The sequence below is a fragment of the Mastigoproctus giganteus genome, chromosome 14 (genome assembly GCF_048544385.1).
Source record: "Mastigoproctus giganteus isolate SK-2022 chromosome 14, ASM4854438v1, whole genome shotgun sequence".
NCBI lineage: Eukaryota > Metazoa > Arthropoda > Arachnida > Uropygi > Thelyphonidae > Mastigoproctus > Mastigoproctus giganteus.
This window is the reverse complement of record NC_143588.1, coordinates 11194757-11215713: the sequence shown is the minus strand read 5'-3', so window position 1 is coordinate 11215713 and position 20957 is coordinate 11194757. Positions and strand designations below refer to the sequence as shown.

General features: G+C 38.8%; 1 protein-coding gene across 1 annotated transcript in view; it reads left to right on the top strand.

Moving 5' to 3' along the window:
• Window positions 1-428: 428 nt before the first annotated feature.
• The window catches only part of Cdc37 (cell division cycle protein 37), a 301191-nt gene continuing 280662 nt past the window's right edge, over window positions 429-20957 (top strand). Inside the window, exon 1 of the mRNA XM_090389100.1 lies at window positions 429-621. Coding sequence (XP_090245226.1) covers window positions 589-621 — 33 coding nt within the window. The 5' untranslated portion in view covers window positions 429-588. The remainder of the gene's footprint in view (window positions 622-20957) is intronic.

The window sequence follows — 20957 nt, the reverse complement described above, 5'->3', positions numbered from 1 at the left end:
TTATATATAATAAACCGATATACTGTATTAGTTTATTATATACGTAATATACATGCCCTCCTAGGCTGCTTCGTTGGTACGATACATTGTTCATGTGCAGTTCGTTTGTGGAGATCAGAGTTCCTACACAGTCTTCCAATTCTGTGGACGACCGGAGGGATTTCCAAAGTAATCTTCATTCGAGGTTGCAGTTATCCGAAACGAGTCTCAAGGAGATGATGTCCCGCACTCCCGTGATTAGTCCTTGTTTTTCAGCTACTGGTGAAAAAACGCAATAAAAAGAGAAAACATTATGCGGATATAAGTGATAATTTTTTATTCCATTAAATTAATAATTAATTTTTTTTAAATATAGTCAGGTTACATTTTTTACAGTCAGGTTACATTATAAAAATGATTTGTAGTTTGATTTGAGGAATGGTACTGTATTTACTTTGGGATCCGTAGTTATAGAAGCATCGAGAAACACTGCTCGTTCCAGTTGAAGTGCCCCCTGCAAACAAGGAAAATAACTCTGCAACATTTGTGAAGCTACTAGTAAATGCGAACTGCAGAAATTAAGAGTTAAGTTGCCATAAATGATTCATTATGGTAGATTATAGTAAGTGGACACATATCGAGGTATGTAATTGCATTATTTAACAAAGTAGTATTTACATTACTAAAATGTATTGTCATTCGTTGCTGTTTCTTTATTGTGAAGTTAATATTGCAAGTGTAATAGTTTGTTTTCGCATTCAACATGATTACTGCAGTGGATTCGCTAGGATTTAAACTTTAGGAATTGAAGCGTATGTTGTTTAGGAGGATATGGGATTTAGCAACAACAGTCTTGTTTGTGGCACCTCTTTTTAAAGAAAGTAAATTGATCAGGGCCGGATTTAGGAGAAGTCGTATTCTCGCTGACCAAGAGGAGCCCCGTTTCTTTTTGTGAAGATAAAAATGTATAATTAACGTTTTAGAGCCTCTTCACACGCTTTGGCTTAAAGCCTGATCATGTCTAAATCCGTCCCTGAACAAATTATTTAATTTTCAAGAGACGCATGCTGCCCCCATACAGCAAGTCCCCGACTTACGTAAGCCTGAATTAACTTCGGACTTACGTAGATTTTTTTAATAAAATCGTAAAGATACTTTCTGTTTAATTTTTAAGAGTGAAGTCAAATGAAGGAACATTTAGTATATACGTTTCTATTTTCGTTCCATACAAACTATGTTGGATAATAACCTGCGGCATAACTAAAAGCTAGGTAAATAATTAGAGTTAACATTTCATTGCATGCTTTAAAAATTCTGAAGAAATATTTGACAACATGTGTTTGAGACAGGTGAACAACATCGAAGCACTTCAGAGAAACCCCCACAATGTTAAATCCATGTGGACTGTGGTCCATCGGCTCACACTTTGACCCTTTGTCTCTACATCGTTTTTCTCTTTGAATTGTAGAGCAGTTGAGTTTTCTCAAATATGTATACCTTGGTTTTGATTACCTTAGTAACCCTTATAAAGCTTACACGGTGTGAGAAATACATATCAGTTTTTACAGTACAATAACAAGCATCTTTTCTTCCTTTTATGTTTTCTTTTCTTATGTACCACTCCAGCTACTTCCCTGCTGTCCCCAGATAGTTTTTAATTGCTATGATATATATAATTATTTTTCTTCATTCTTCTGAGGATATTATGTGATTTTTGTAATTTTGGCATATCAGGGATATGGTAGCAATATTTTATTAGTCATTCCCGAGTTATGTAAAACTCAACTTACATAAGAAATCCTGGAACATATCTCATGTATGTCAGGGACAGACTGTACATGCATAAGAAGCAAATCTGCCCTGCCACATTTCTTCACTTTAAATTTATGCCCCGTTATGTGTGTTATCTTAAGGTATTAATTAATTAATTCTCAAAGACTTGAATACCTTAATGAGATCTTGCAGATGTGAATTGGCAGAACAGTTGAATTTGTAACAGAAAAAAAAAAAAGAAGTTAAATATTTATTAGAAAAAAAAAAAAGAAGTTAAATATTTATTAGAAAAAAAAATAATGCATAATATACTTATGCCTCCATAGCTTTTTTTGACATTTAATGTACACCTAACATTATCAACTCCATAACTTAAAATATTATGGTACACGATACAAGTATTAAATAGATTTTTAAGTTACAGTTTATACATCCTACAAGAACTTTATAATAACATACAGTAATATACATTTTCTTCAAAATGTTCCAAATTTTATTTTTTATTTACTATTTTAAAAGCTGAAAAAACAGCAACAAGACCTGGAGCCTGAAAGCTGCATTGCACTTAGTGAGTTGGCAATTTTAGACACTCAGGGACTTTAGTCCCAATGGTTGAACGAGACTTGATATATTTTGGGAAGTTAATTCATACCTTAATGCCCATTCATTCATAATGGTCTCCCAAAAGATTTGTCTTTCATGATAGTATAGTGGTCTCACTGCTTGTCACTCATTTGGAGAGGAGTGAATTTAAATACTGTCAGAAATTGTAGTTTTTAAAGGCCTCTTCAACAGGGGCTTTTGTTAGCCAATCTCAGGCTGAGGAAGTTTTACCTTGCAAATTATGCATATTTTTCGATCCACACAACATTCATATCAAGCTGCAAAAACACCCTTGTTTCCATATGACACATAGTGCAATATGATATTAGATGCTAATGTGCTATAGAAATCATAATAATAAAAACCCCTAGTGAGGTGTACCATCATTATTATGCCTGCTGATGCTAATGCATAATTAATGAATTGATACCAGTTATGCTACTAAATATAATGGGGGTATTTTAACTTTCCAGATAGGAACTTGTGGGTTTGTGACACACACTAGCAAGACTTTTGTGGATTTATTGGATGATTGTTTTCTACAGCAACATGTTTAAGGGGCAAAAAGAGGGAGTAATACCCTTGATCTGATTATCAGCAGTGATTATTCATGCATTAAGAATTAGCATTAGTAGAGGCATTTGATGCAAGAAAGCAAGCCTATGCAGCATCAGCCAAAAAAAAAAAAAAAAACACTTCCACTTCACCCCTCCGTTCGTTCGAAATACCTGTCCAGCTGAGCCTTAAACTTATTTAGGCTATCAACTTCCACGACAAGGGATGGAAGTCTGTTCCACCAACCAACCACCCGCTGGCTAAAGGCAAATTTCCTCACGTCTATCCTACATCTGTCTTTCCTCAGAAAAGAAGCACTGCAGAATCATCTAGACAAGACATCAGTTACAGCTTGGACACAGCATGGTTTTGTTAAGGGGAAGTCTTGCCTGACCAATTTGATTGGATACTATGATGCAGTCACAAAAGAACTGGATGCAGGGAATAACTTTGAATTTATGCCTTCTCAGGTGATTATTCTGAGCAAGAGGAAGAATCCCATCAGCATTGAGAAGCTCAAACCATTCAAGGCTTTATACACCTCTATCACATTACCTCGCTGGTGCCTAGTCTCCTGACACTGTAATTTGCAAAACTTAAACCTTTCTTTGTAAGAGCACCCCTTTGTTCCATTCACTAACCTTGTTGCCCTTCTCTGTTCTCGTTCCAGCATCTCTACATCCTTCTTGAATACACCTTTAGCAACTGTATACAGTGCTAAAGGTGTGGCCTAACCATTGCGTTATACAAGGGAATAATCATCTCCCTATCCCTGCTAGAAAAATTCCTGTATATCATTGATAAGACACCATGAGCTACTCTAGCAGCCCGTCTGCACTGTTCAGAGAACTTCATATCTGCCTGCACAATTATCCCCATGTCCTTTTACCACTGTCAGTGTAGTACCACAGAGTTGATACGTTGCTGTGGGGTTGCTGTTTCCCATATGTAGTACTTTATATTTGTCAATGTTAAACTTCATTTGCCACCTCTCAGTCAATCTGCTCAACCTTTCCAGATTCTGTTGCAGTAACATAGTGTCAGTAGTGTTCTTGACAACCCTGCCAACCTTTGTATCGTCTGAAAACTTGGACATTAAGCTTGATATACCATCATCAATATCATTATAAATACAGAAAACAATAATGGACCCAATACTGAACCCTGAGGGACTCCACTAATAACATTAGTCCACGATGAGCAGTGTCCATTGATTACCACTCTCTGTCTTCTCCCCCTCAACCACCCCTTTATCCATAGCAGCAATTTGCCTGCAATGCCACACTGCTCCAATTTTTGCAGCAGTCTTCCATGTGCAACAGTATCAAAAGCCTTTCTAAGATCCAAGTATATAATATCAAAGTTATTCCCTGCATCCAGTTCTTTTGTGACTGCATCATAGTATCCAATCAAATTGGTCAGGCAAGACTTCCCCTTAACAAAACCATGCTGTGTCCAAGCTGTAACTGATGTCTTGTCTAGATGATTCTGCAGTGCTTCTTTAACCAGTGCCTCCATTAATTTTCCGGGAACAGAAGTTAAACTAACAGGTCTATAATTACTTGTGTCGCCCTCTAATCCTCCTTTGTGAATTGGGGTCACATTTGCACATCTCCAGTCCATGGGTACTTCCGCCGAGTCCAAGGAAGCTCTCATAATTATGGCTAAGGGTTTGCTTACTTCCTTTGCTGCCTCCTTTAATATAACTGGATAGATCCCATTCACCCCAGGTGCCTTTCTTGTGTTTATCTTCAATAATCTCTCCTCCACTTTACTCAGTTATTACAAGATTCTCTAGCTTACTGCCAGAGTTGAATACACCTCTGGCATTCCCCTCGCTGAATAACTCCTCATGTGTGAATGTCGATGCAAAATATTCATTTAGTTTGTTAGCTACCTGAGCAGGATCATCAACAGTTGACCCATCGATATCAAGTGAACCAATCTGATTCATCCCCTTCCTTCTAGAGTTTACATAAGTAAAGAACTCTTTGCTGTTTTTCTTTGCATCCCTTGCCAAAGATTTCTCGTAATCTGCCTTCGCCTGCCTAACCTCCTTTGTAACCTGGTTACAGATCAACTTGTATCTATCATAGGCTTCTGTGTCATGTGTTAATTTGTATGTATCCCATGCATTTTTCTTCTCTGCCATGTCTCATTAGTTCATCTGACATCCACTTAGGCCTAAACCTTGGACAATATTTCTTAGTTGGTATGTAAAGCCTAGTAGCTTCCAAGATAAGTTCTTTGAATGCTTCCCATTTTGAATTTGCTGTTGGTGACATCATCAGTTGGTCCCACTGTATAGAATTTAAATACTGAGACAGTATTTAAATTCTATACAGTTGGTCCCACTGTATAGAATTTAAATACTGTCTCAGTCCATCGTAGTCGCCTTTACGAAAGCAATAACCCTTCCCTTTACCCCTAATGGTAGGTACCTCTTTGAGTAAATCCCACTTCAGCACACTGTGATCACTTCTATCTAGTGGTTCATTTACCTGCAGATTCTTAATGCATGAAGAATCACTACTGATAATCAAATCAAAAGTATTACTCCCTCTAATTGCCTCCCGAACATGCTGATGTAGAAAACAATTATCCAATAAATCCACAAAAGCCTTGCTAGTGTGTGAGTGACCAGCCCCCAAATTCCAGTCAATATCTTGGAAATTAAAATCCCCCATTATAAGACTCTCTGATTTACTGGCCTACTCTATTTCCCTGTACAGTTTCTTATTATACTCATTAGAGTCATTAGGCCTGTAGCACACTCCTACTCTCAATTTTGATCTCCCAATGCTTATGTCACACCAAACTGACTCAACACTGCACTGTCCAGCGATGTCGACTGGCTTCACTTCCTTGGATTTTATGTATTTCTTAACTAATAGCATAACCCCTCCTCCCTTCCTATCCTGTCTATCCTTTCTGTAGACATTGTACTCTCCAAATTCCAGTTCTCCATTCCTTATATCTGTGTGACACCACGTCTCTGAAATCCCCACAATATCTGCCTTTGATGTTTTGAGCAGTACCTCAAATTCGTCAAATTGATTTTCTAAACTCCTAGCATTGGTGTACACGCAAGTATACATGCACCTGTTCTTTTTCTTAGCTACCCTAACACAACCCATGTGTTTACTTGTACCCCAATGATTCCCAGCAGTCTCTGAAATATCCTGCAACTTATTTTCCAGGCTGCGGCTCATTCCAATAGAAGCAGTGCAAGAATCACTTTCACCTCTGCCAGTGGCTACTGTTAATCTATTAGTCCTTGTATTCCCCCAATCTAGCAGTTTTCCGACCCACCTAACACTGCCTTGATAGCATCAGCAAACATTCTTGCACCCTTTCTATTTAAGTGTATCCCATCCCTGTAGAAACAGTCTCTCCTGTTAATAAGTACAGACCAGGCTGAAAAAAATTCTACCCCTTGAGCCTTGCAAAATCTTTCCAGGGCCGAATTGATCTACAAGGCTCTCATCATATACTCCCTCTTATCGTGTCTGGGCAGAATTGCAGACACTTAAATTCAACCCTAATTCACGGCTTTTTTTCAACTTTCAGATAAAAGAACCACTAGGTGGCAGTGATCACAGTGTACTGATGTGGGATTTACTTAAAGTTGTAACTACCATCAAGGGTAAAGGGAAGGGTTCTTGTTTTCAGATAGTCAGATAGTTTTTAAATATTATACAGTGGGGTCAACTGATGATGTTACCAATGCATAATCCTAAATGGGAATTAATCTTGGAGGCTACTAGGCTTTTCATATCAACTAAGAAATACAGTTCAAGGTTTAGGCATAAATGGATGTCGGGTGAATTAATGACGCTCGTGGCAGAGAAGAAAAATGCATGGGATGCATATAAATTATCAGGCGACATAGAAGCCTATGGCAGATATAAGCTAGTCTGTAATCAAGTCACAAAGGAGGTTAGTCAGGCGAAGGCAGATTACGAGAATCTTTGGCAAAGGATGCAAAGAAAAACAGTGAAGAGTTCGTTACTTATGTAAACTGTAGAAAGAAGGGGATGAATCAGATTGGTCCACTTAATGTAGATGGTTCGACTATTGATAATACTGCTCAAGTAGCTGATAAACTGAATGAGTATTTTGTACATTCACACATGAGGAATTTTGTCTGAAAGTGGAGGATAGAAGCTTATTAAACTCTAACTGGGATCTAAAGGATTTTGTAATAACTAGGAGCACAGTGGAGAAGAAACTGTTGAAGTTATACATAAGAAAGGTGCCTTGGGTGGATGGGATCTATCCAGTTATATTAAAGGAGGCAGCAAAGGAAGTAAGCAAACCCTTAGCCATAATTATGAGAGCAACATTGGATCCAGGGGAGGTCCCCATGAACTGTAGATGTACTAATGTATCCCCAATTTGTTGCCTCCGTAGCCAGGTGGGCAGGAGCAGCAGTGAGTAGCACACGCTTCTTGATTAGACCGGGGTTCGAGCCCGTCACCACCAAATACGGAGAGTGCGGAAAGGTCAGGGAATGACCACCGCATATCCCGGAGCAATATGGCCTTAGTTGCTAATGCTCCTAAAAACCAAACAACAACAACAACAATCCCCAATTCACAAAGGGGATCAAAGAGTGACAAGTAATTACAGAACTGTTAGTTTAACTTCTGTTCTGGGGAAAATAATGGAGTTGCTGGTTAAATAAGCATAGTAGAATCATCTAGACAAGACTGCAGTAATAATTGTGACACAGCATGGGTTTGTTAAGGTGAAGGTTGTCTGACCAATTTTATTGGATACTATGTGTTCACAACGGAACTGGATGCAAAAACTAATTCTGATATCATATACAGTACTTGGATTTTAGGAAAGATTTTGATGCTGTTGCACACGAGAGACTACTGTACAAATTAGAGCAGTGTGGCATTAAGGACAAGTTGCTACAATGGATAAAAGGATAGTTGAGTGGGAGAAGACAGAGTGGTAATCAATGGACATTGCTCTTCGTGGACTAATGTTATGATTGGAGTCCCCCAGGGTTCTGTGTTGAGCCCATTGTTGTTTTGTGTATTTATCAATGATATTGAAGGTTTATCAGGCTTCATGTCCAAGTTAGCAGATAACACAAAGTTTGGCAGGGTTGTTAATGACAGTAAATACAGTATGCTACTGCAACAGGATCTAGAAAAGTTAGGCAGATTGGCTGAGAAGTGGCAACTGAAGTTTAACATTGACAAATGCAACATACTCCATATGGGTGACAGTAATCCAAGAGAAATGTACTAACTGTGTGGTATTAGTGTAATACTCTGGGAGGCCTGAATGAAAAAAGAAAATGAAAAAGACCTGGGGGTAATTGTGCAGTCAGATATGAAGTTCTCTTAGCAGTGCAAGATGGGCTGCCAGAGCAGGTCATGGAGTTTTGTCAATGATATATATAGGAATTTTGCTAGCAGAGACAAGGAGGTGATTATCCCTTTTATAAGGCAATGGGCAGGCCACACCTTGAATACTGTATACAGGTTTGGAGGCCTCATTTTAGGAAGGATGTAGAGTTGCTAGAACGAGTACAGAGAAGGGCAACAAGATTGGTGAGAGGAACAAAGGGGTACCTTCGTAGCCAGGTGGGAAGGAGCAGTAGTGCGTAGCACACGCTTCTTGATTAGACTGGGGTTCGAGCCCGTCACCACCAAATATGGAGGATGCGGAAAGGTCAGGGAATGACCACCGCATATTCCCGGAGCAATATGGCCTTAGTTACTAATGTTCCTAAAAATCAAACAACAAACAAACAGGAACAAAGGCTTAAGTGCTGCAAGTTGCAACATCTGGAGACTAGGCACCTGGAAGGTGATATGATCAAGGTATAAAAGGCCTTGAATGGTTTGAGCAGGCTCAATGCTGACGGGATTCTTTCCCTTGCTCAGATTACTCACGTGAGGGGACATAAATTCAAATTGTAGAAAAGATATGGGGAAATTTGTCCTGATAGTTGGAACAAAATTTTAATCTGTTGTAGTGGAGGTCAACAACTTAAATAAGTTTAATGCTGAACTATACAAACATTTGGAGTGACTGGATGGGTGAAATGGAAAGGTTTTGTTTTTTTTTTTTTGGACTGATGCTGTATAAGCTTGCTTTCTTGCATTATATGCCTCAACTAATGCTAATATGATCTTATTACTCTACAGTTTTTTTTGAAAAACAATTGTGCAACTTGTTAGTCTTTCTACCAGATGTGAACCCCAGGGGCTCACATCTGGTGAGTATGGGCTTGGCACACCCAGGGTCCCGAGCTGGATATCATCATTCTTCTCTTTCTTGATGATTCCCTTCTATTTCTGACTCTTGTTTTCTCTCTCTCTCTCAGGGTAATTCAGAAACTTTTTTTTTTTTTTTTTGGTTGGTGCAGCATAAGCCTCAAGCTTCCTTACACCATATAGCTAATAATAATAATACCAGCCTATTTTGATCATGATCCTTTTGTTCCATTTAGAATTGTTACCAACAAATGTTTAATAACCTTCCATTTACTGGAATGTCAAGGGCTATGACTGGTTGTAATTAAATTTTAAAACTTTATTTAATGAATGAGTTTAAAAACATGAGCTTAATGCTATAAGCCTGTCAATAAATGCTGGGAGACAGTCTTAGGGTATTAATTATCTCACATTGTGAAATATATTTTCACACCTTTTGTTATATTTCATTTTGTGAGTTAAATTACCGCAGAGTTGTCAGCTGCTATACTCATGAGGAACCATTAAACACTGAACGACTACCTTGTAGGGAGGTATTAATATGTAACATTATACCTCTCTCTTTAATAATATGAAGCATAGGACAGCTCATGGTGGTGACTTCACAGTTTGAGAGATCAATGCCTTATATTACAGTGGAAAAAAATAACTTTAAAAAGGCCTTGTTCTTTTTTTTTTTTTTTTTTTTTTGCCTGTTCTTTGAATATAATAAGAATATTTGCTGATGTTATTTAGGCAGTGCTAGGTAGGTAGGTTAGAAAACTGCTAGCTTTTGGGATGGCATACAGAGACTAATAGATTCACAGCAGCTGAAGGCATAGGTGTAAGTGATTACTGCACTGCTTCTGTTGGAACATGTAACAGTCTGGAAAGCAAGTTGTCGGGGATTTTAAGACCTGCTGGGGGCATCAGGAACAAGCATATACCATGGGTTGTGTTAGGGTTACTGAGATTAAAAGCAGATGTATGCATACTTGTGTGTACTCTAATACTAGGAGCATAGTAAATAAACTTGAAGTAGTACTAGTTAGTGAAGTCATCAAATGCAGATGTAGTGGTATTGGAGATATGGTACCATTCAGACAAGGGATTTTTTTAAAAATTAGTATTAGTAGAGGCATATGATGCAAGCTTTATATAGCATCAGCCAAAAAAAAAAAAGAAAAACCTCATTTTGCCCATCCATTCACTACAAATGTTTGTCTAGTTCTGCCTTGAACTTATTTAAATTGTTGACTTACAATTTAAACAATACACTACAACAGATGGAAATTTGTTGCAACTATCAACCATTCACTGGATAAAAGCAAATTTCTGCACATCTATTCTATGATTCTCTTTCCTTAGTTTGAATTAATGCCCCCTCAGGTGAGTAATCTGAGGAAGAATCCCATGAGTATTGAGTTTGCTCAAACCATTTAAGGACTTATATACCTCAGTTAGATCACTTTGCAAGTGCCTAGTCTCCAGAAGCTGAAATTTGCAGAACTTACGCCTTTCTTGTTAACACCAACCCTTTGTTGCACTCACCAATCTCGTTGCCCTTCTCTGTACTCGTTCCAGCAGCTCTACATATTTCCTAAAATGAGAACTCCAGACCTGTATACAGTACTCAAAGTGTGGCCTGACCATTGCCTTATACAAGTGGACTACCCCTTATCCCTGCTAGCAAAATTCCTGTATATGATTGACAAGACACCATGAGCTACTCATGCAGCCTGTCTACACAGCTCAGAAAATGATATCTGACTGCACAATAACCCCCCAGGTCCTTTTCATTCTCCACTACCCTGAGTGTAGTACCACCCAGTTTATAACTTACTCTGGGGTTACTGCTACCCATATGCAGTATTTTACATTTGTGAGCATTAAAACTTCAGTTGCCATCTCTCAGACCATCTGCTCAACTTTTCCAGATCCTGTTGCAGTAGCGTACTATCATTACTGTCATTAACAATCCTGCCAACCTTCGTATTGTCTGCAAACATAGACATTAACTCTGATATAGTTTCATCATTATCATTGATAAATACACAAAACAACAATGGGCCAAACATGGACTCCTGGGGAACACCACTAATGACAATAGTCCATGAAGAAGTGTCCATTGATTACCACTCTGTCTTCTCCCACTCAACCATCCCTTTCTCCATAGCAGTAACTTGCTCTTAATGCCATACTGCTCCAATTTCTAGTAGTCTTCCCTATGCCACAGTATCAAAAGCTTTCCTAAACTCCAATTATATGATATCAAATTATTTTTTGCATCCAGTTTTTTTGTGACCAGATCATAGTATCCAATCAAATTAGCCAGACAAGACATCCCTTAACAAATCCATGCTGTGTCTGAACTATAACTGCAGTTTTGTCTAGATGATCCTACAATTTTTTTTTCTTAAGCAGTACCTCCATTAATTTCACTGGAACAGAAGTTAAACTAACAGATCTGTAATCTCATTAGCATTAGTAGAGGCATAGGATGCAAGAAAGCAAGCTTATGTAGAATCAGCCAAAAAAAAAAAAAAAAAAAATTCACACATCCATTCCCTGTAAATGTTTGTCCAGTTCCTCCTTGAATTTATTTAAGCTGTCAACTTCCACAACGGCAGATGGAAGCTTGTTCCAGCAATCAACAACCCGCTGGCTAAAGGCAAATTTCCCCACATCTATTTTATAACTGTCTTTCCTCATTTTGAATTTATGCTCCCTCAGATTTGTGATCTGAGCAAGAGGAAGAATCACTTTAGAATTGAGTCTGCTCAACCCATTCATGGCCTTATACACCTCAATCAGATTACCATTTGATTCCCCTTTGTGAATTGAGAAAACATTTTCATATCTCCAGGCCATGGGAACCTCGCCTGAGTCCAGGGAAGCTTTCATGATTATGGCTAAGGGTTTGCTTATCTCCTTTGCTGCTGCCTGTAATATAAACTGGATAAATCCCATCCCCCAGGTACCTTTCTTATTAGTATTAGTAACGGCCGCATGGTGCAAGAAAGCCTATGGCTTATGCTGCACCAGCCAAAAAAAAAAAAAAATCCGAACAAAACAATGATAAAAAAAAATAAAATAACTAAATAATAATAATTAATTAAAAAAAAAAAAAAAAAAAGGAGATTAAACCTGTCATCCTATGCGCTTCCCTTACCCAAAAATACTATCCAGATGACCTTTGAATTTCCCCAAACTGTCGGCCTCTACCACCCATGAAGGCAACTTATTCCAGTAATTTATAACTCGCTGGCTAAAATAAAACTTCCTGCAGTCTAATCTAAACATTTCCCCAGTAACTTGAATTTATGTCCCCTTGATAATATGTTCAATTTCAGCAATTTCTCCTCCACTTTGCTCTGTTATTTCAAAATCATTTGGCTCCCTGCCAGAGTTTGATAAACTTCTGGCATTCAACTCCCTGAATAACTCCTCATGTGTGAATTGTAGATGCAAAATACTCATTCAGTTTCTCAGCTACCTCAGCAGGTGCATCAACAATCGAACCATCAATGTCAAGTGGACCAATCTGATTCATTCCCTTCCTTCTAGTGTTTATATAAGTAAAGAAGTCTTTACTGTTTTTCTTTGCATTGTTTGTCAAAAATTTCTCGTAATCTGGCTTCGCCTGTCACCTCCTTTGTGACTTGATTATAGACCAGCTTATATCAACCATAGGCTTCTGTCACCTGATGGTTTATATGCATCCCACACATTTTTTTACTCTGCCACGAGTCTCACTAGATCATCTGATATCCATTTAGGCCTAAACCTTGAACAGTATTTTTTTAATTGGTGTGAAAAGCTTAGTAGCTTGCATGATTAATTACTTGAATGCTTCCTATTTAGAATTTGCTGTTTGTAACATCATTAGTTGGTTCCACTGTAGTCACCTTTACGAAAGCAAAAACCTTCCCTCTAGCCCTGATGGTAGTTACATCTTTAAGTAAATTCCACATCAGACACTGTGATCACTGCCACCTAGTGGTTCCTTTATCTGCCGATTCTTAATGCATGAAGAAGAATCACTGCTGATAATCAGATCAAGAGTATTGTTCCCTCTGGTTGCCCCAGAACATGCTGCTGTAGAAAACAATCATCGAATAAATCTACATAAGTATTGCTAGTGTGTGAGTGACCAACCCACAAGTTCCAGTCTATATCAGACAGTCTGATTTACTTGTCCACTCTATTATCCTGTGCAGTTGTTCATTGTACTCATCAGAGTCATTAGGCATATAACACTCCTACTCTCAATTTTGCTTTCCCAGTGCATATGTCACACCAAACTGACTCAACACTGCACTGTCCACCCACATCAACTGGATGCACTTCCTTAGATTTTGTGTTTCTTAACTAACTACATCACCCCTTCTATCTTGTTCATTCTTTCTGTAAATATTGTACTCCTCAAATTCCATTTCTTCATTCCTTATCTCTGTATGACACCATGTCTCTGATATACCAACAATGCCAGCCTTTGATGTCTTTACCAGCACCTCAAATTCATCAAATTTATTTACTATACTCCTAGCATTGGTGTACATGCACCTGTTCTTACTCTTAGTTACCTAACACAACTCATGTATTTACTTGTTCCATGCCCAGCACCCCTTGAAATCCCCAGTACCTTGCTTTCCATGCTTTTTTATTTATTATACTAGTCATTTTCTGCCAAAAACTAGCATCCCAACCATATTATACAATACTGTACTTAAAGACGTTTGTGTATGGATTCGCTTATATAGTAAATAAATATGTAAATCTGTATATTTAGTTCTCAGATCCACTTAGTCCAATCCATTAGAAGACGCTCATGAATTACAACCCCATTGAACTTCGTTAGCAGTTAAATTGTACGTTTAAATAAATACATATAACGACTTAGATTACAAACGTAATATAATTAATTATATTTAACATAATTAATAACATAACATAATTAATTATAATTAATTAATAAATTAATAGAATCATGACTCAAACCAGAGCAGCAAAGCAAAAGGCTCAAGCTAATGGAAGCGCTGTGGCTCAGAGCAGAACTGAGGGGGGCAGTTGTCCTCTGACTCACAGCCTTATAAAATGCACTGTTTGCTTGATGTTTGCAGAGCAATCGGGTACGGGACATGATATTGCCAAGGGGGATGTCTTTGTGTGTGCGCGATGCAAAGAGTGTATCGATATCAGGCAACAACTCGGCGTTCTTGTGGGCCTATATGAGAGCTTGAAGGACAGGGTGGATGCCCTCGAAGAAACTAAATTGAGGGGCCCATCAAGCTCTCAGCTGCCCACATCAACGCCAGAGCTTGCACTTGGGCATCGCGTGACACAGAGACAACCCCCAAGGCAGAATGCGCTGGTCCCGAAGGAACTAGTAGTTGTTGGTGACTCTATTGTCAGGGAAACGGGGAACATGCTTTGTAAAAAAGATAGGTGGAACAGGACCAGGGTATGTCTGCCAGGGGCAAAGGTTGATGACGTTGTAGAGCGAATATCATCTTTTAAGGGCACAAAAGGTGATATAGTTGTACACGTTGGCACTAATAATATTAAGAGTAGGAGACCGGCAGAATTACTTAACAAGTACAGGTCACTGTTGAACAAAAGCCGAGAATTAGGGTTGACTTTGAAAGTGTCTGCAATTCTGCCCAGACACGATAGGAGGGAGTATATGATGAGAGCCTTGTCGATCAATTCGGCCCTGGAAAGATTGTGCAAGGCTCAAGGGGTAGAATTTTTTTCAGCCTGGACTGTACTTGTTAACAGGAGAGATTGCTTCTACAGGGATGGGATGCACTTAAATAGAAAGGGTGCAAGAATATTTGCTGATGCTATCGAGGCAGTGTTAGGTGGGTCGGAAAACTGCTAGCTTGGGGTGAGACAAAGACTAATAGATTGACAGTAGCCACTGGCAGAGGTGAAAGAGATTCTTGCACTGCTTCTATTAGAATGAGCAGAAGCCTGAAAAACAAGATGCATGGTATTTCAGAGACTGCTGGGAGCCATTGCGGTACAAGTAAACACATGGGTTGTGTTAGGGTAGCTAAGAATAGAAACAGGTGCAGGTATACTTGCGTGTACACCAATGCTAGGAGTTTAGTAAATAAATTTGATGAATTTGAGGTATTGCTCAAAACATCAAAGGCAGATATTGTTGGGATATCAGAGACGTGGTGTCACACAGATATAAGGGATGCAGAACTGCAATTTGGGGAGTACAACGTCTACAGAAAGGATAGACAGGATAGGAAGGGGGGAGGGGTTATGCTATTAGTTAAGAAACACATAAAAACCAAGGAAGTGAAGCCAGTCGACATCGCTGGACAGTGCAGTGTTGAGTCAGTTTGGTGTGACATAAGCATTGGGAGATCAAAATTGAGAGTAGGAGTGTGCTATAGGCCTAATGACTCTGATGAGTATAATAAGGAACTGTACAAGGAAATAGAGTGGGCCAGTAAATCAGAGAGTCTTATAATGGGAGATTTTAATTTCCCAGATATTGACTGGAATTTGGGGGCTGGTTACTCACTCACTAGCAGAGCTTTTGTGGATTTATTGGATGATTGTTTTCTACATCAGCATGTTCGGGAGGCAACTAGAGGGAGTAATACTCTTGATTTGATTATCAGCAGTGATTCTTCGTGCATTAAGAATCTGCAGATAAATGAACCACTAGGTGGCAGTGATCACAGTGTGCTGAAGTGGGATTTACTCAAAGAGGTAACTACCATTAGGGGTAAAGGGAAGGGTTATTGCTTCCGTAAAGGCGACTACGATGGACTGAGACAGTATTTAAATTCTATACAGTGGGACCAACTGATGATGTTACCAACAGCAAATTCAAAATGGGAAGCATTCAAAGAACTTATCTTGGAAGCTACTAGGCTTTACATACCAACTAAGAAATATTGTTCAAGGTTTAGGCCAAAATGGATGTCAGATGAACTAATGAGGCATATGGAAGAGAAGAAAAATGCATGGGATACTTACAAATTAACACATGACACAGAAGCCTATGATAGATACAAGTTGATATGCAACCAAGTTACAAAGGAGGTTAGGCAGGCGAAGGCAGATTACGAGAAATCCTTGGCAAGGGATGCAAAGAAAAACAGCAAAGAGTTCTTTACTTATGTAAACTCTAGAAGGAAGGGGATGAATCAGATTGGTCCACTTGATATTGATGGGTCAACTGTTGATGATCCTGCTCAGGTAGCTAACAAACTAAATGAATATTTTGCATCGACATTCACACATGAGGAGTTATTCAGCAAAGGGAATGCCAGAGGTGTATTCAACTCTAGCAGTAAGCTACAGAATCTTGAAATAACTGGGAGTAAAGTGGAGGTGAAACTGTTGAAGATAAACACAAGAAAGGCACCTGGGGTGGATGGGATCTATCCAGTTATATTAAAGGAGGCAGCAAAGGAAGTAAGCAAACCCTTAGCCATAATTATGAGAGCTTCCTTGGACTCAGGGAAGGTACCCATAGACTGGAAATGTGCAAATGTGACCCCAATTCACAAAGGAGGATCAAAGGCTGACACAAGTAATTATAGACCTGTGAGCTTAACTTCTGTTCCAGGAAAATTAATGGAGGCACTGGTTAAAGAAGCACTGCAGGATCATTTAGACAAGACTTCAGTTATAGCTCAGACACAGCATGGTTTTGTTAAGGGGAAGTCTTGCCTGACCAACTTGATTGGATACTATGATGCAGTCACAAAAGAACTGGATGCAGGAAATAACTTTGATATTATATACTTGGATCTTAGAAAGGCTTTTGATACTGTTGCACATGGAAGACTGCTACACAAATTGGAGCAGTGTGACATTGGAGGCAAATTGCTGCTATGGATAAAGGGGTGGTTGAGGGGGAGAAGACAGAGAGTGGTAATCAATGGACACTGCTCATCGTGGACTAATGTTATTAGTGGGGTCCCTCAGGGCTCAGTGTTGGGTCCATTGTTGTTTTCTGTATTTATAAATGATATTGATGATGGTATATCAAGCTTAATGTCCAAGTTTGCAGATGATACAAAGGTTGGCAGGGTTGTCAAGGACACTACTGACACTATGCTGCTGCAACAGGATCTGGAAAGGTTGAGCAGATGGGCTGAGAGGTGGCAAATGAAGTTTAACATTGACAAATGTAAAGTACTACACATGGGAAACAGCAACCCCAGAGCAACGTATCAACTCTGTGGTACTACACTGACAGTGGTAGAGAATGAAAGGGACTTGGGGGTGATTGTGCAGGCAGATATGAAGTTCTCTGAGCAGTGCAGACGGGCTGCAAGGGTAGCTCATGGAGTATTGTCAATGATATACAGGAATTTTTCCAGCAGGGATAAGGAGGTGATTATTCCATTGTATAAGGCAATGGTCAGGCCACACCTAGAGTACTGTATACAGGTCTGGAGGCCTCATTTCAAGAAGGATGTAGAGCTGCTGGAACGAGTACAGAGAAGGGCAACAAGATTAGTGAATGGAACAAAGGGGTGCTCTTATGAAGAAAGGCTTAAGTTTTGCAAATTACAGTGTCTGGAGACTAGGCACCAGCGAGGTGATCTGATAGAGGTGTATAAAGCCTTGAATGGTTTAAGCATGCTCAATGCTGATGGGATTCTTCCTCTAGCTCAGAATAATCACCTGAGAGGGCATAAATTCAAATTGAGGAAAGACAGATGTAGGATAGACGTGCGGAAATTTGCCTTTAGCCAGCGGGTGGTTGGTAGGTGGAACAGACTTCCATCCCTTGTCGTGGAAGTTGATAGCCTAAATAAGTTTAAGGCTCAGCTGGACAGGTATTTCGAACGAACAGAGGGGTGAAGAGGAAGTGGTTATTTTTATTTATTTATGTTACTTTTTTTTTTTTTTTTTTTTTTTTTTTTGGCTGATGCTGCATAAGCTTGCTTTCTTGCATCAAATGCCTCTACTAATGCTAATGCTAATTAGATAGGAAGCTCACTAAAATGCCATCAATTATAAAAAAAGTGCACATTGATAAAGTTCAGACTTAATGAAGGTGCCACCAGAAAGAAGAATCCATGTTAGGTGACTTAATTCAATGAAGTCCAAAAGAAGCGATGGGGTTCACCAAAGATGTACTCTCCACATGAGGTACATCTTGGCAGACTGTAAACACTGTTAGCAGTAAGTCCAGATAAATCTAATTAAGTCTGTCTGTCATCAGCAGTCCATAAAGTATATATGATCACTAAATCAGAGAATAGTCCAAGCTGAAAGTCTTTGCACCATACAACTCAACAGAGGAGATGTAACTAGGTGAATAGCAGACATTGGGAGTTGAGGAGAGCAGAGCAGAGCATACTCTTACCAGTAATTAGAAGAGTACCTACATCCTGTGTCTGCTAGTATATATTAATCTGTTTTGATGCACAGCCTGTGAGACTTGCACAGATTACAAGCCAGTGTGCTGCTCCAGTTGGAGCAGCACACATTGCCTGTTAAAAAAACCTCTTCTGCAAAATTATGAAACAACTGAAAGTTTTGCTTTGTGGCAACGAGAGTTCTTTCAGAGCACTAGACAAAAGAATTCAAGCCCTCTATTTGCTCCATAAAACTGTATCTTGAATTAATGTCCTCAATTCAATGATACAAAACATGCTTCAAAATCTCTCTCTCTCTCTCTCTCTCTCTCTCTCTCTCTCCCTCTCAGTGTACACAGAGACCTTTCGGATATACTCAGATAATTCAGTTTTCCTATGAAAGAGCTGTGACCAGTTAGAAGAAACGTTTGCAAACTAGGTTCAAACCATGTAGGGTTACCCTTACTAACCAAATTCACTAATGGGAGAAAAAATTCGTTAGTGGGAAAAATCCCATGTCAGTTGATTTAATTCAGTGAAGTCCAAAAGAAGTGATGGGTTCATCAAAGATGTGCTCTTCACGTGAGGTACATCTTGGTAGACTGTTAGCAGAAAGTTTAGTTATTAACCTTTTGCTTGAGTTAGTCCCTCTGTCTTGCCAGAGTGCAACCAAAATGGCCTCCTTATATCCTTGATTAGGCCATATTTTCTATGATCAATTTTTTGTATGATATTCCTCACCTGATGTAATAGCACATTGATTGGATGACGAGGTGTGAATCCAATGGGAGTCTATCACAGAGTACTTGCAAAGCATAATTTGAAACACTGTCCAACAAGTCTAGTTATTCACAACAGCAAACACCATTGCATAGCTATAATTTTCCTGGAATTAACTTTAAGTGCCATATCAACCTAAATATGGGCCCCATAACTTAAGATTGCTAATAACACACAGTTATAAAACAGGCCCAAAGGCTTACCTTTAACATCCCTTTGGAGTGAGAAGATATTCAGAAATATCTTAATCATATCAACAAACCGCCTGACTTTCTGACCAATGTTGATGTAAGATGCGAAACCCAGGTGCCTGTCAGTTTACACCCCAAGGAAAATCAAATGTTGCAATAAAGATTTTCTCTCTCTCTCTCTCTCTCTCTCTCTCTATATATATATATATATATATATATATATATATTTGATGGTAATTATGCATTGCAGACTATCCCCATCCAACAGACATACAAACAGGGTTTCTGTGTATTGAGAGGTTCCCTTTTAGCAGCAAAGTCTTTGCTCTTTGTTTTTGACACTTTCACCTGATTTTCACTCCAGCACCAGATTTGAATGTTCTTCAGGCTGAGCCTGGAATTCACGTCCATCAAGATAACAAGGTCATCTGCATATGCAATCATTTCAATATTAGGAAATACACTCACTAACTATTCATTTAACACTAAATTTCACGTTAGGAAGCCAAACACAGATCCTTGCAGACAGTCCCTTGTTACCTTCATCATATTGCTCTTAGTGGACTTTACTGTCACCTGTCTGTTAGCAGAGTAATCTGTAATCACTGTTACACATGGAAGAGGATCAGCACTTGTTTGGGTAGCAGTGTCTTGTTATTTTTTAGTTTCTGTCATTACCCTGAACAGGCAGATTACTGCCACTGATTACTTCATATGCTGAGTAACCAGGTTCATAACATAGCACAAACATTGTTTCCCATAAACTATGCCATGTTTCAAGATTAAAATGCTTTCACACACACACGCACGCGCACACACACAGCCAGATGTGCCCAAACTTGGTTTGAGGAGAATGAAATTGAGGCTAAGCATCTCCCATGGCCAGGTTTGTTTTCAGCCACTTGGTGGTTGATTTTTGGAACATACTTCCATCTGCAGTTTTTGCCACTACTAATACTAATTTTTGGAACTTTTAGAAACGGCAGTATTCCAAAACTTAATAGTTGAAAAGTAAAATTATGGAATTAGTATTAATAGTGGCAAATTATGCGAGGAGCAATCTTCATAGCTAAAAGTAAACACTGACTCTTGTGCTGAGCTGTAAATCAGAACAGACTTCAAAATTTTATGAAAAGTTTATTCCATATACATAAACAAACCTCAACTAACTAACAACAAGCAAAGATCAAATAAAACTGTTTACCAAGTCGATTAACAAAAATAAAGAGTTGCTGAAAATAGCCCAGACTTCAGTGTGCTATTATTGAGCAGTTGTTAATTTAATTTTTAAAATATACTTTAATTTTGCACTACTCATTTATTGACACTTAAGAATGACCACTCATGTGTTATGGTACACCACTTCCAGTGGCTTTTGACACTTATAGGCATCAGAGGCAATGAATGTCTTAAAACTCTAACATTACATTGTGTTTAATAAATAATTAGGCTAGAAGATTTAACAGTGACCCAACGTTAAACTGGAACTTTATTTTTCACCATTATAT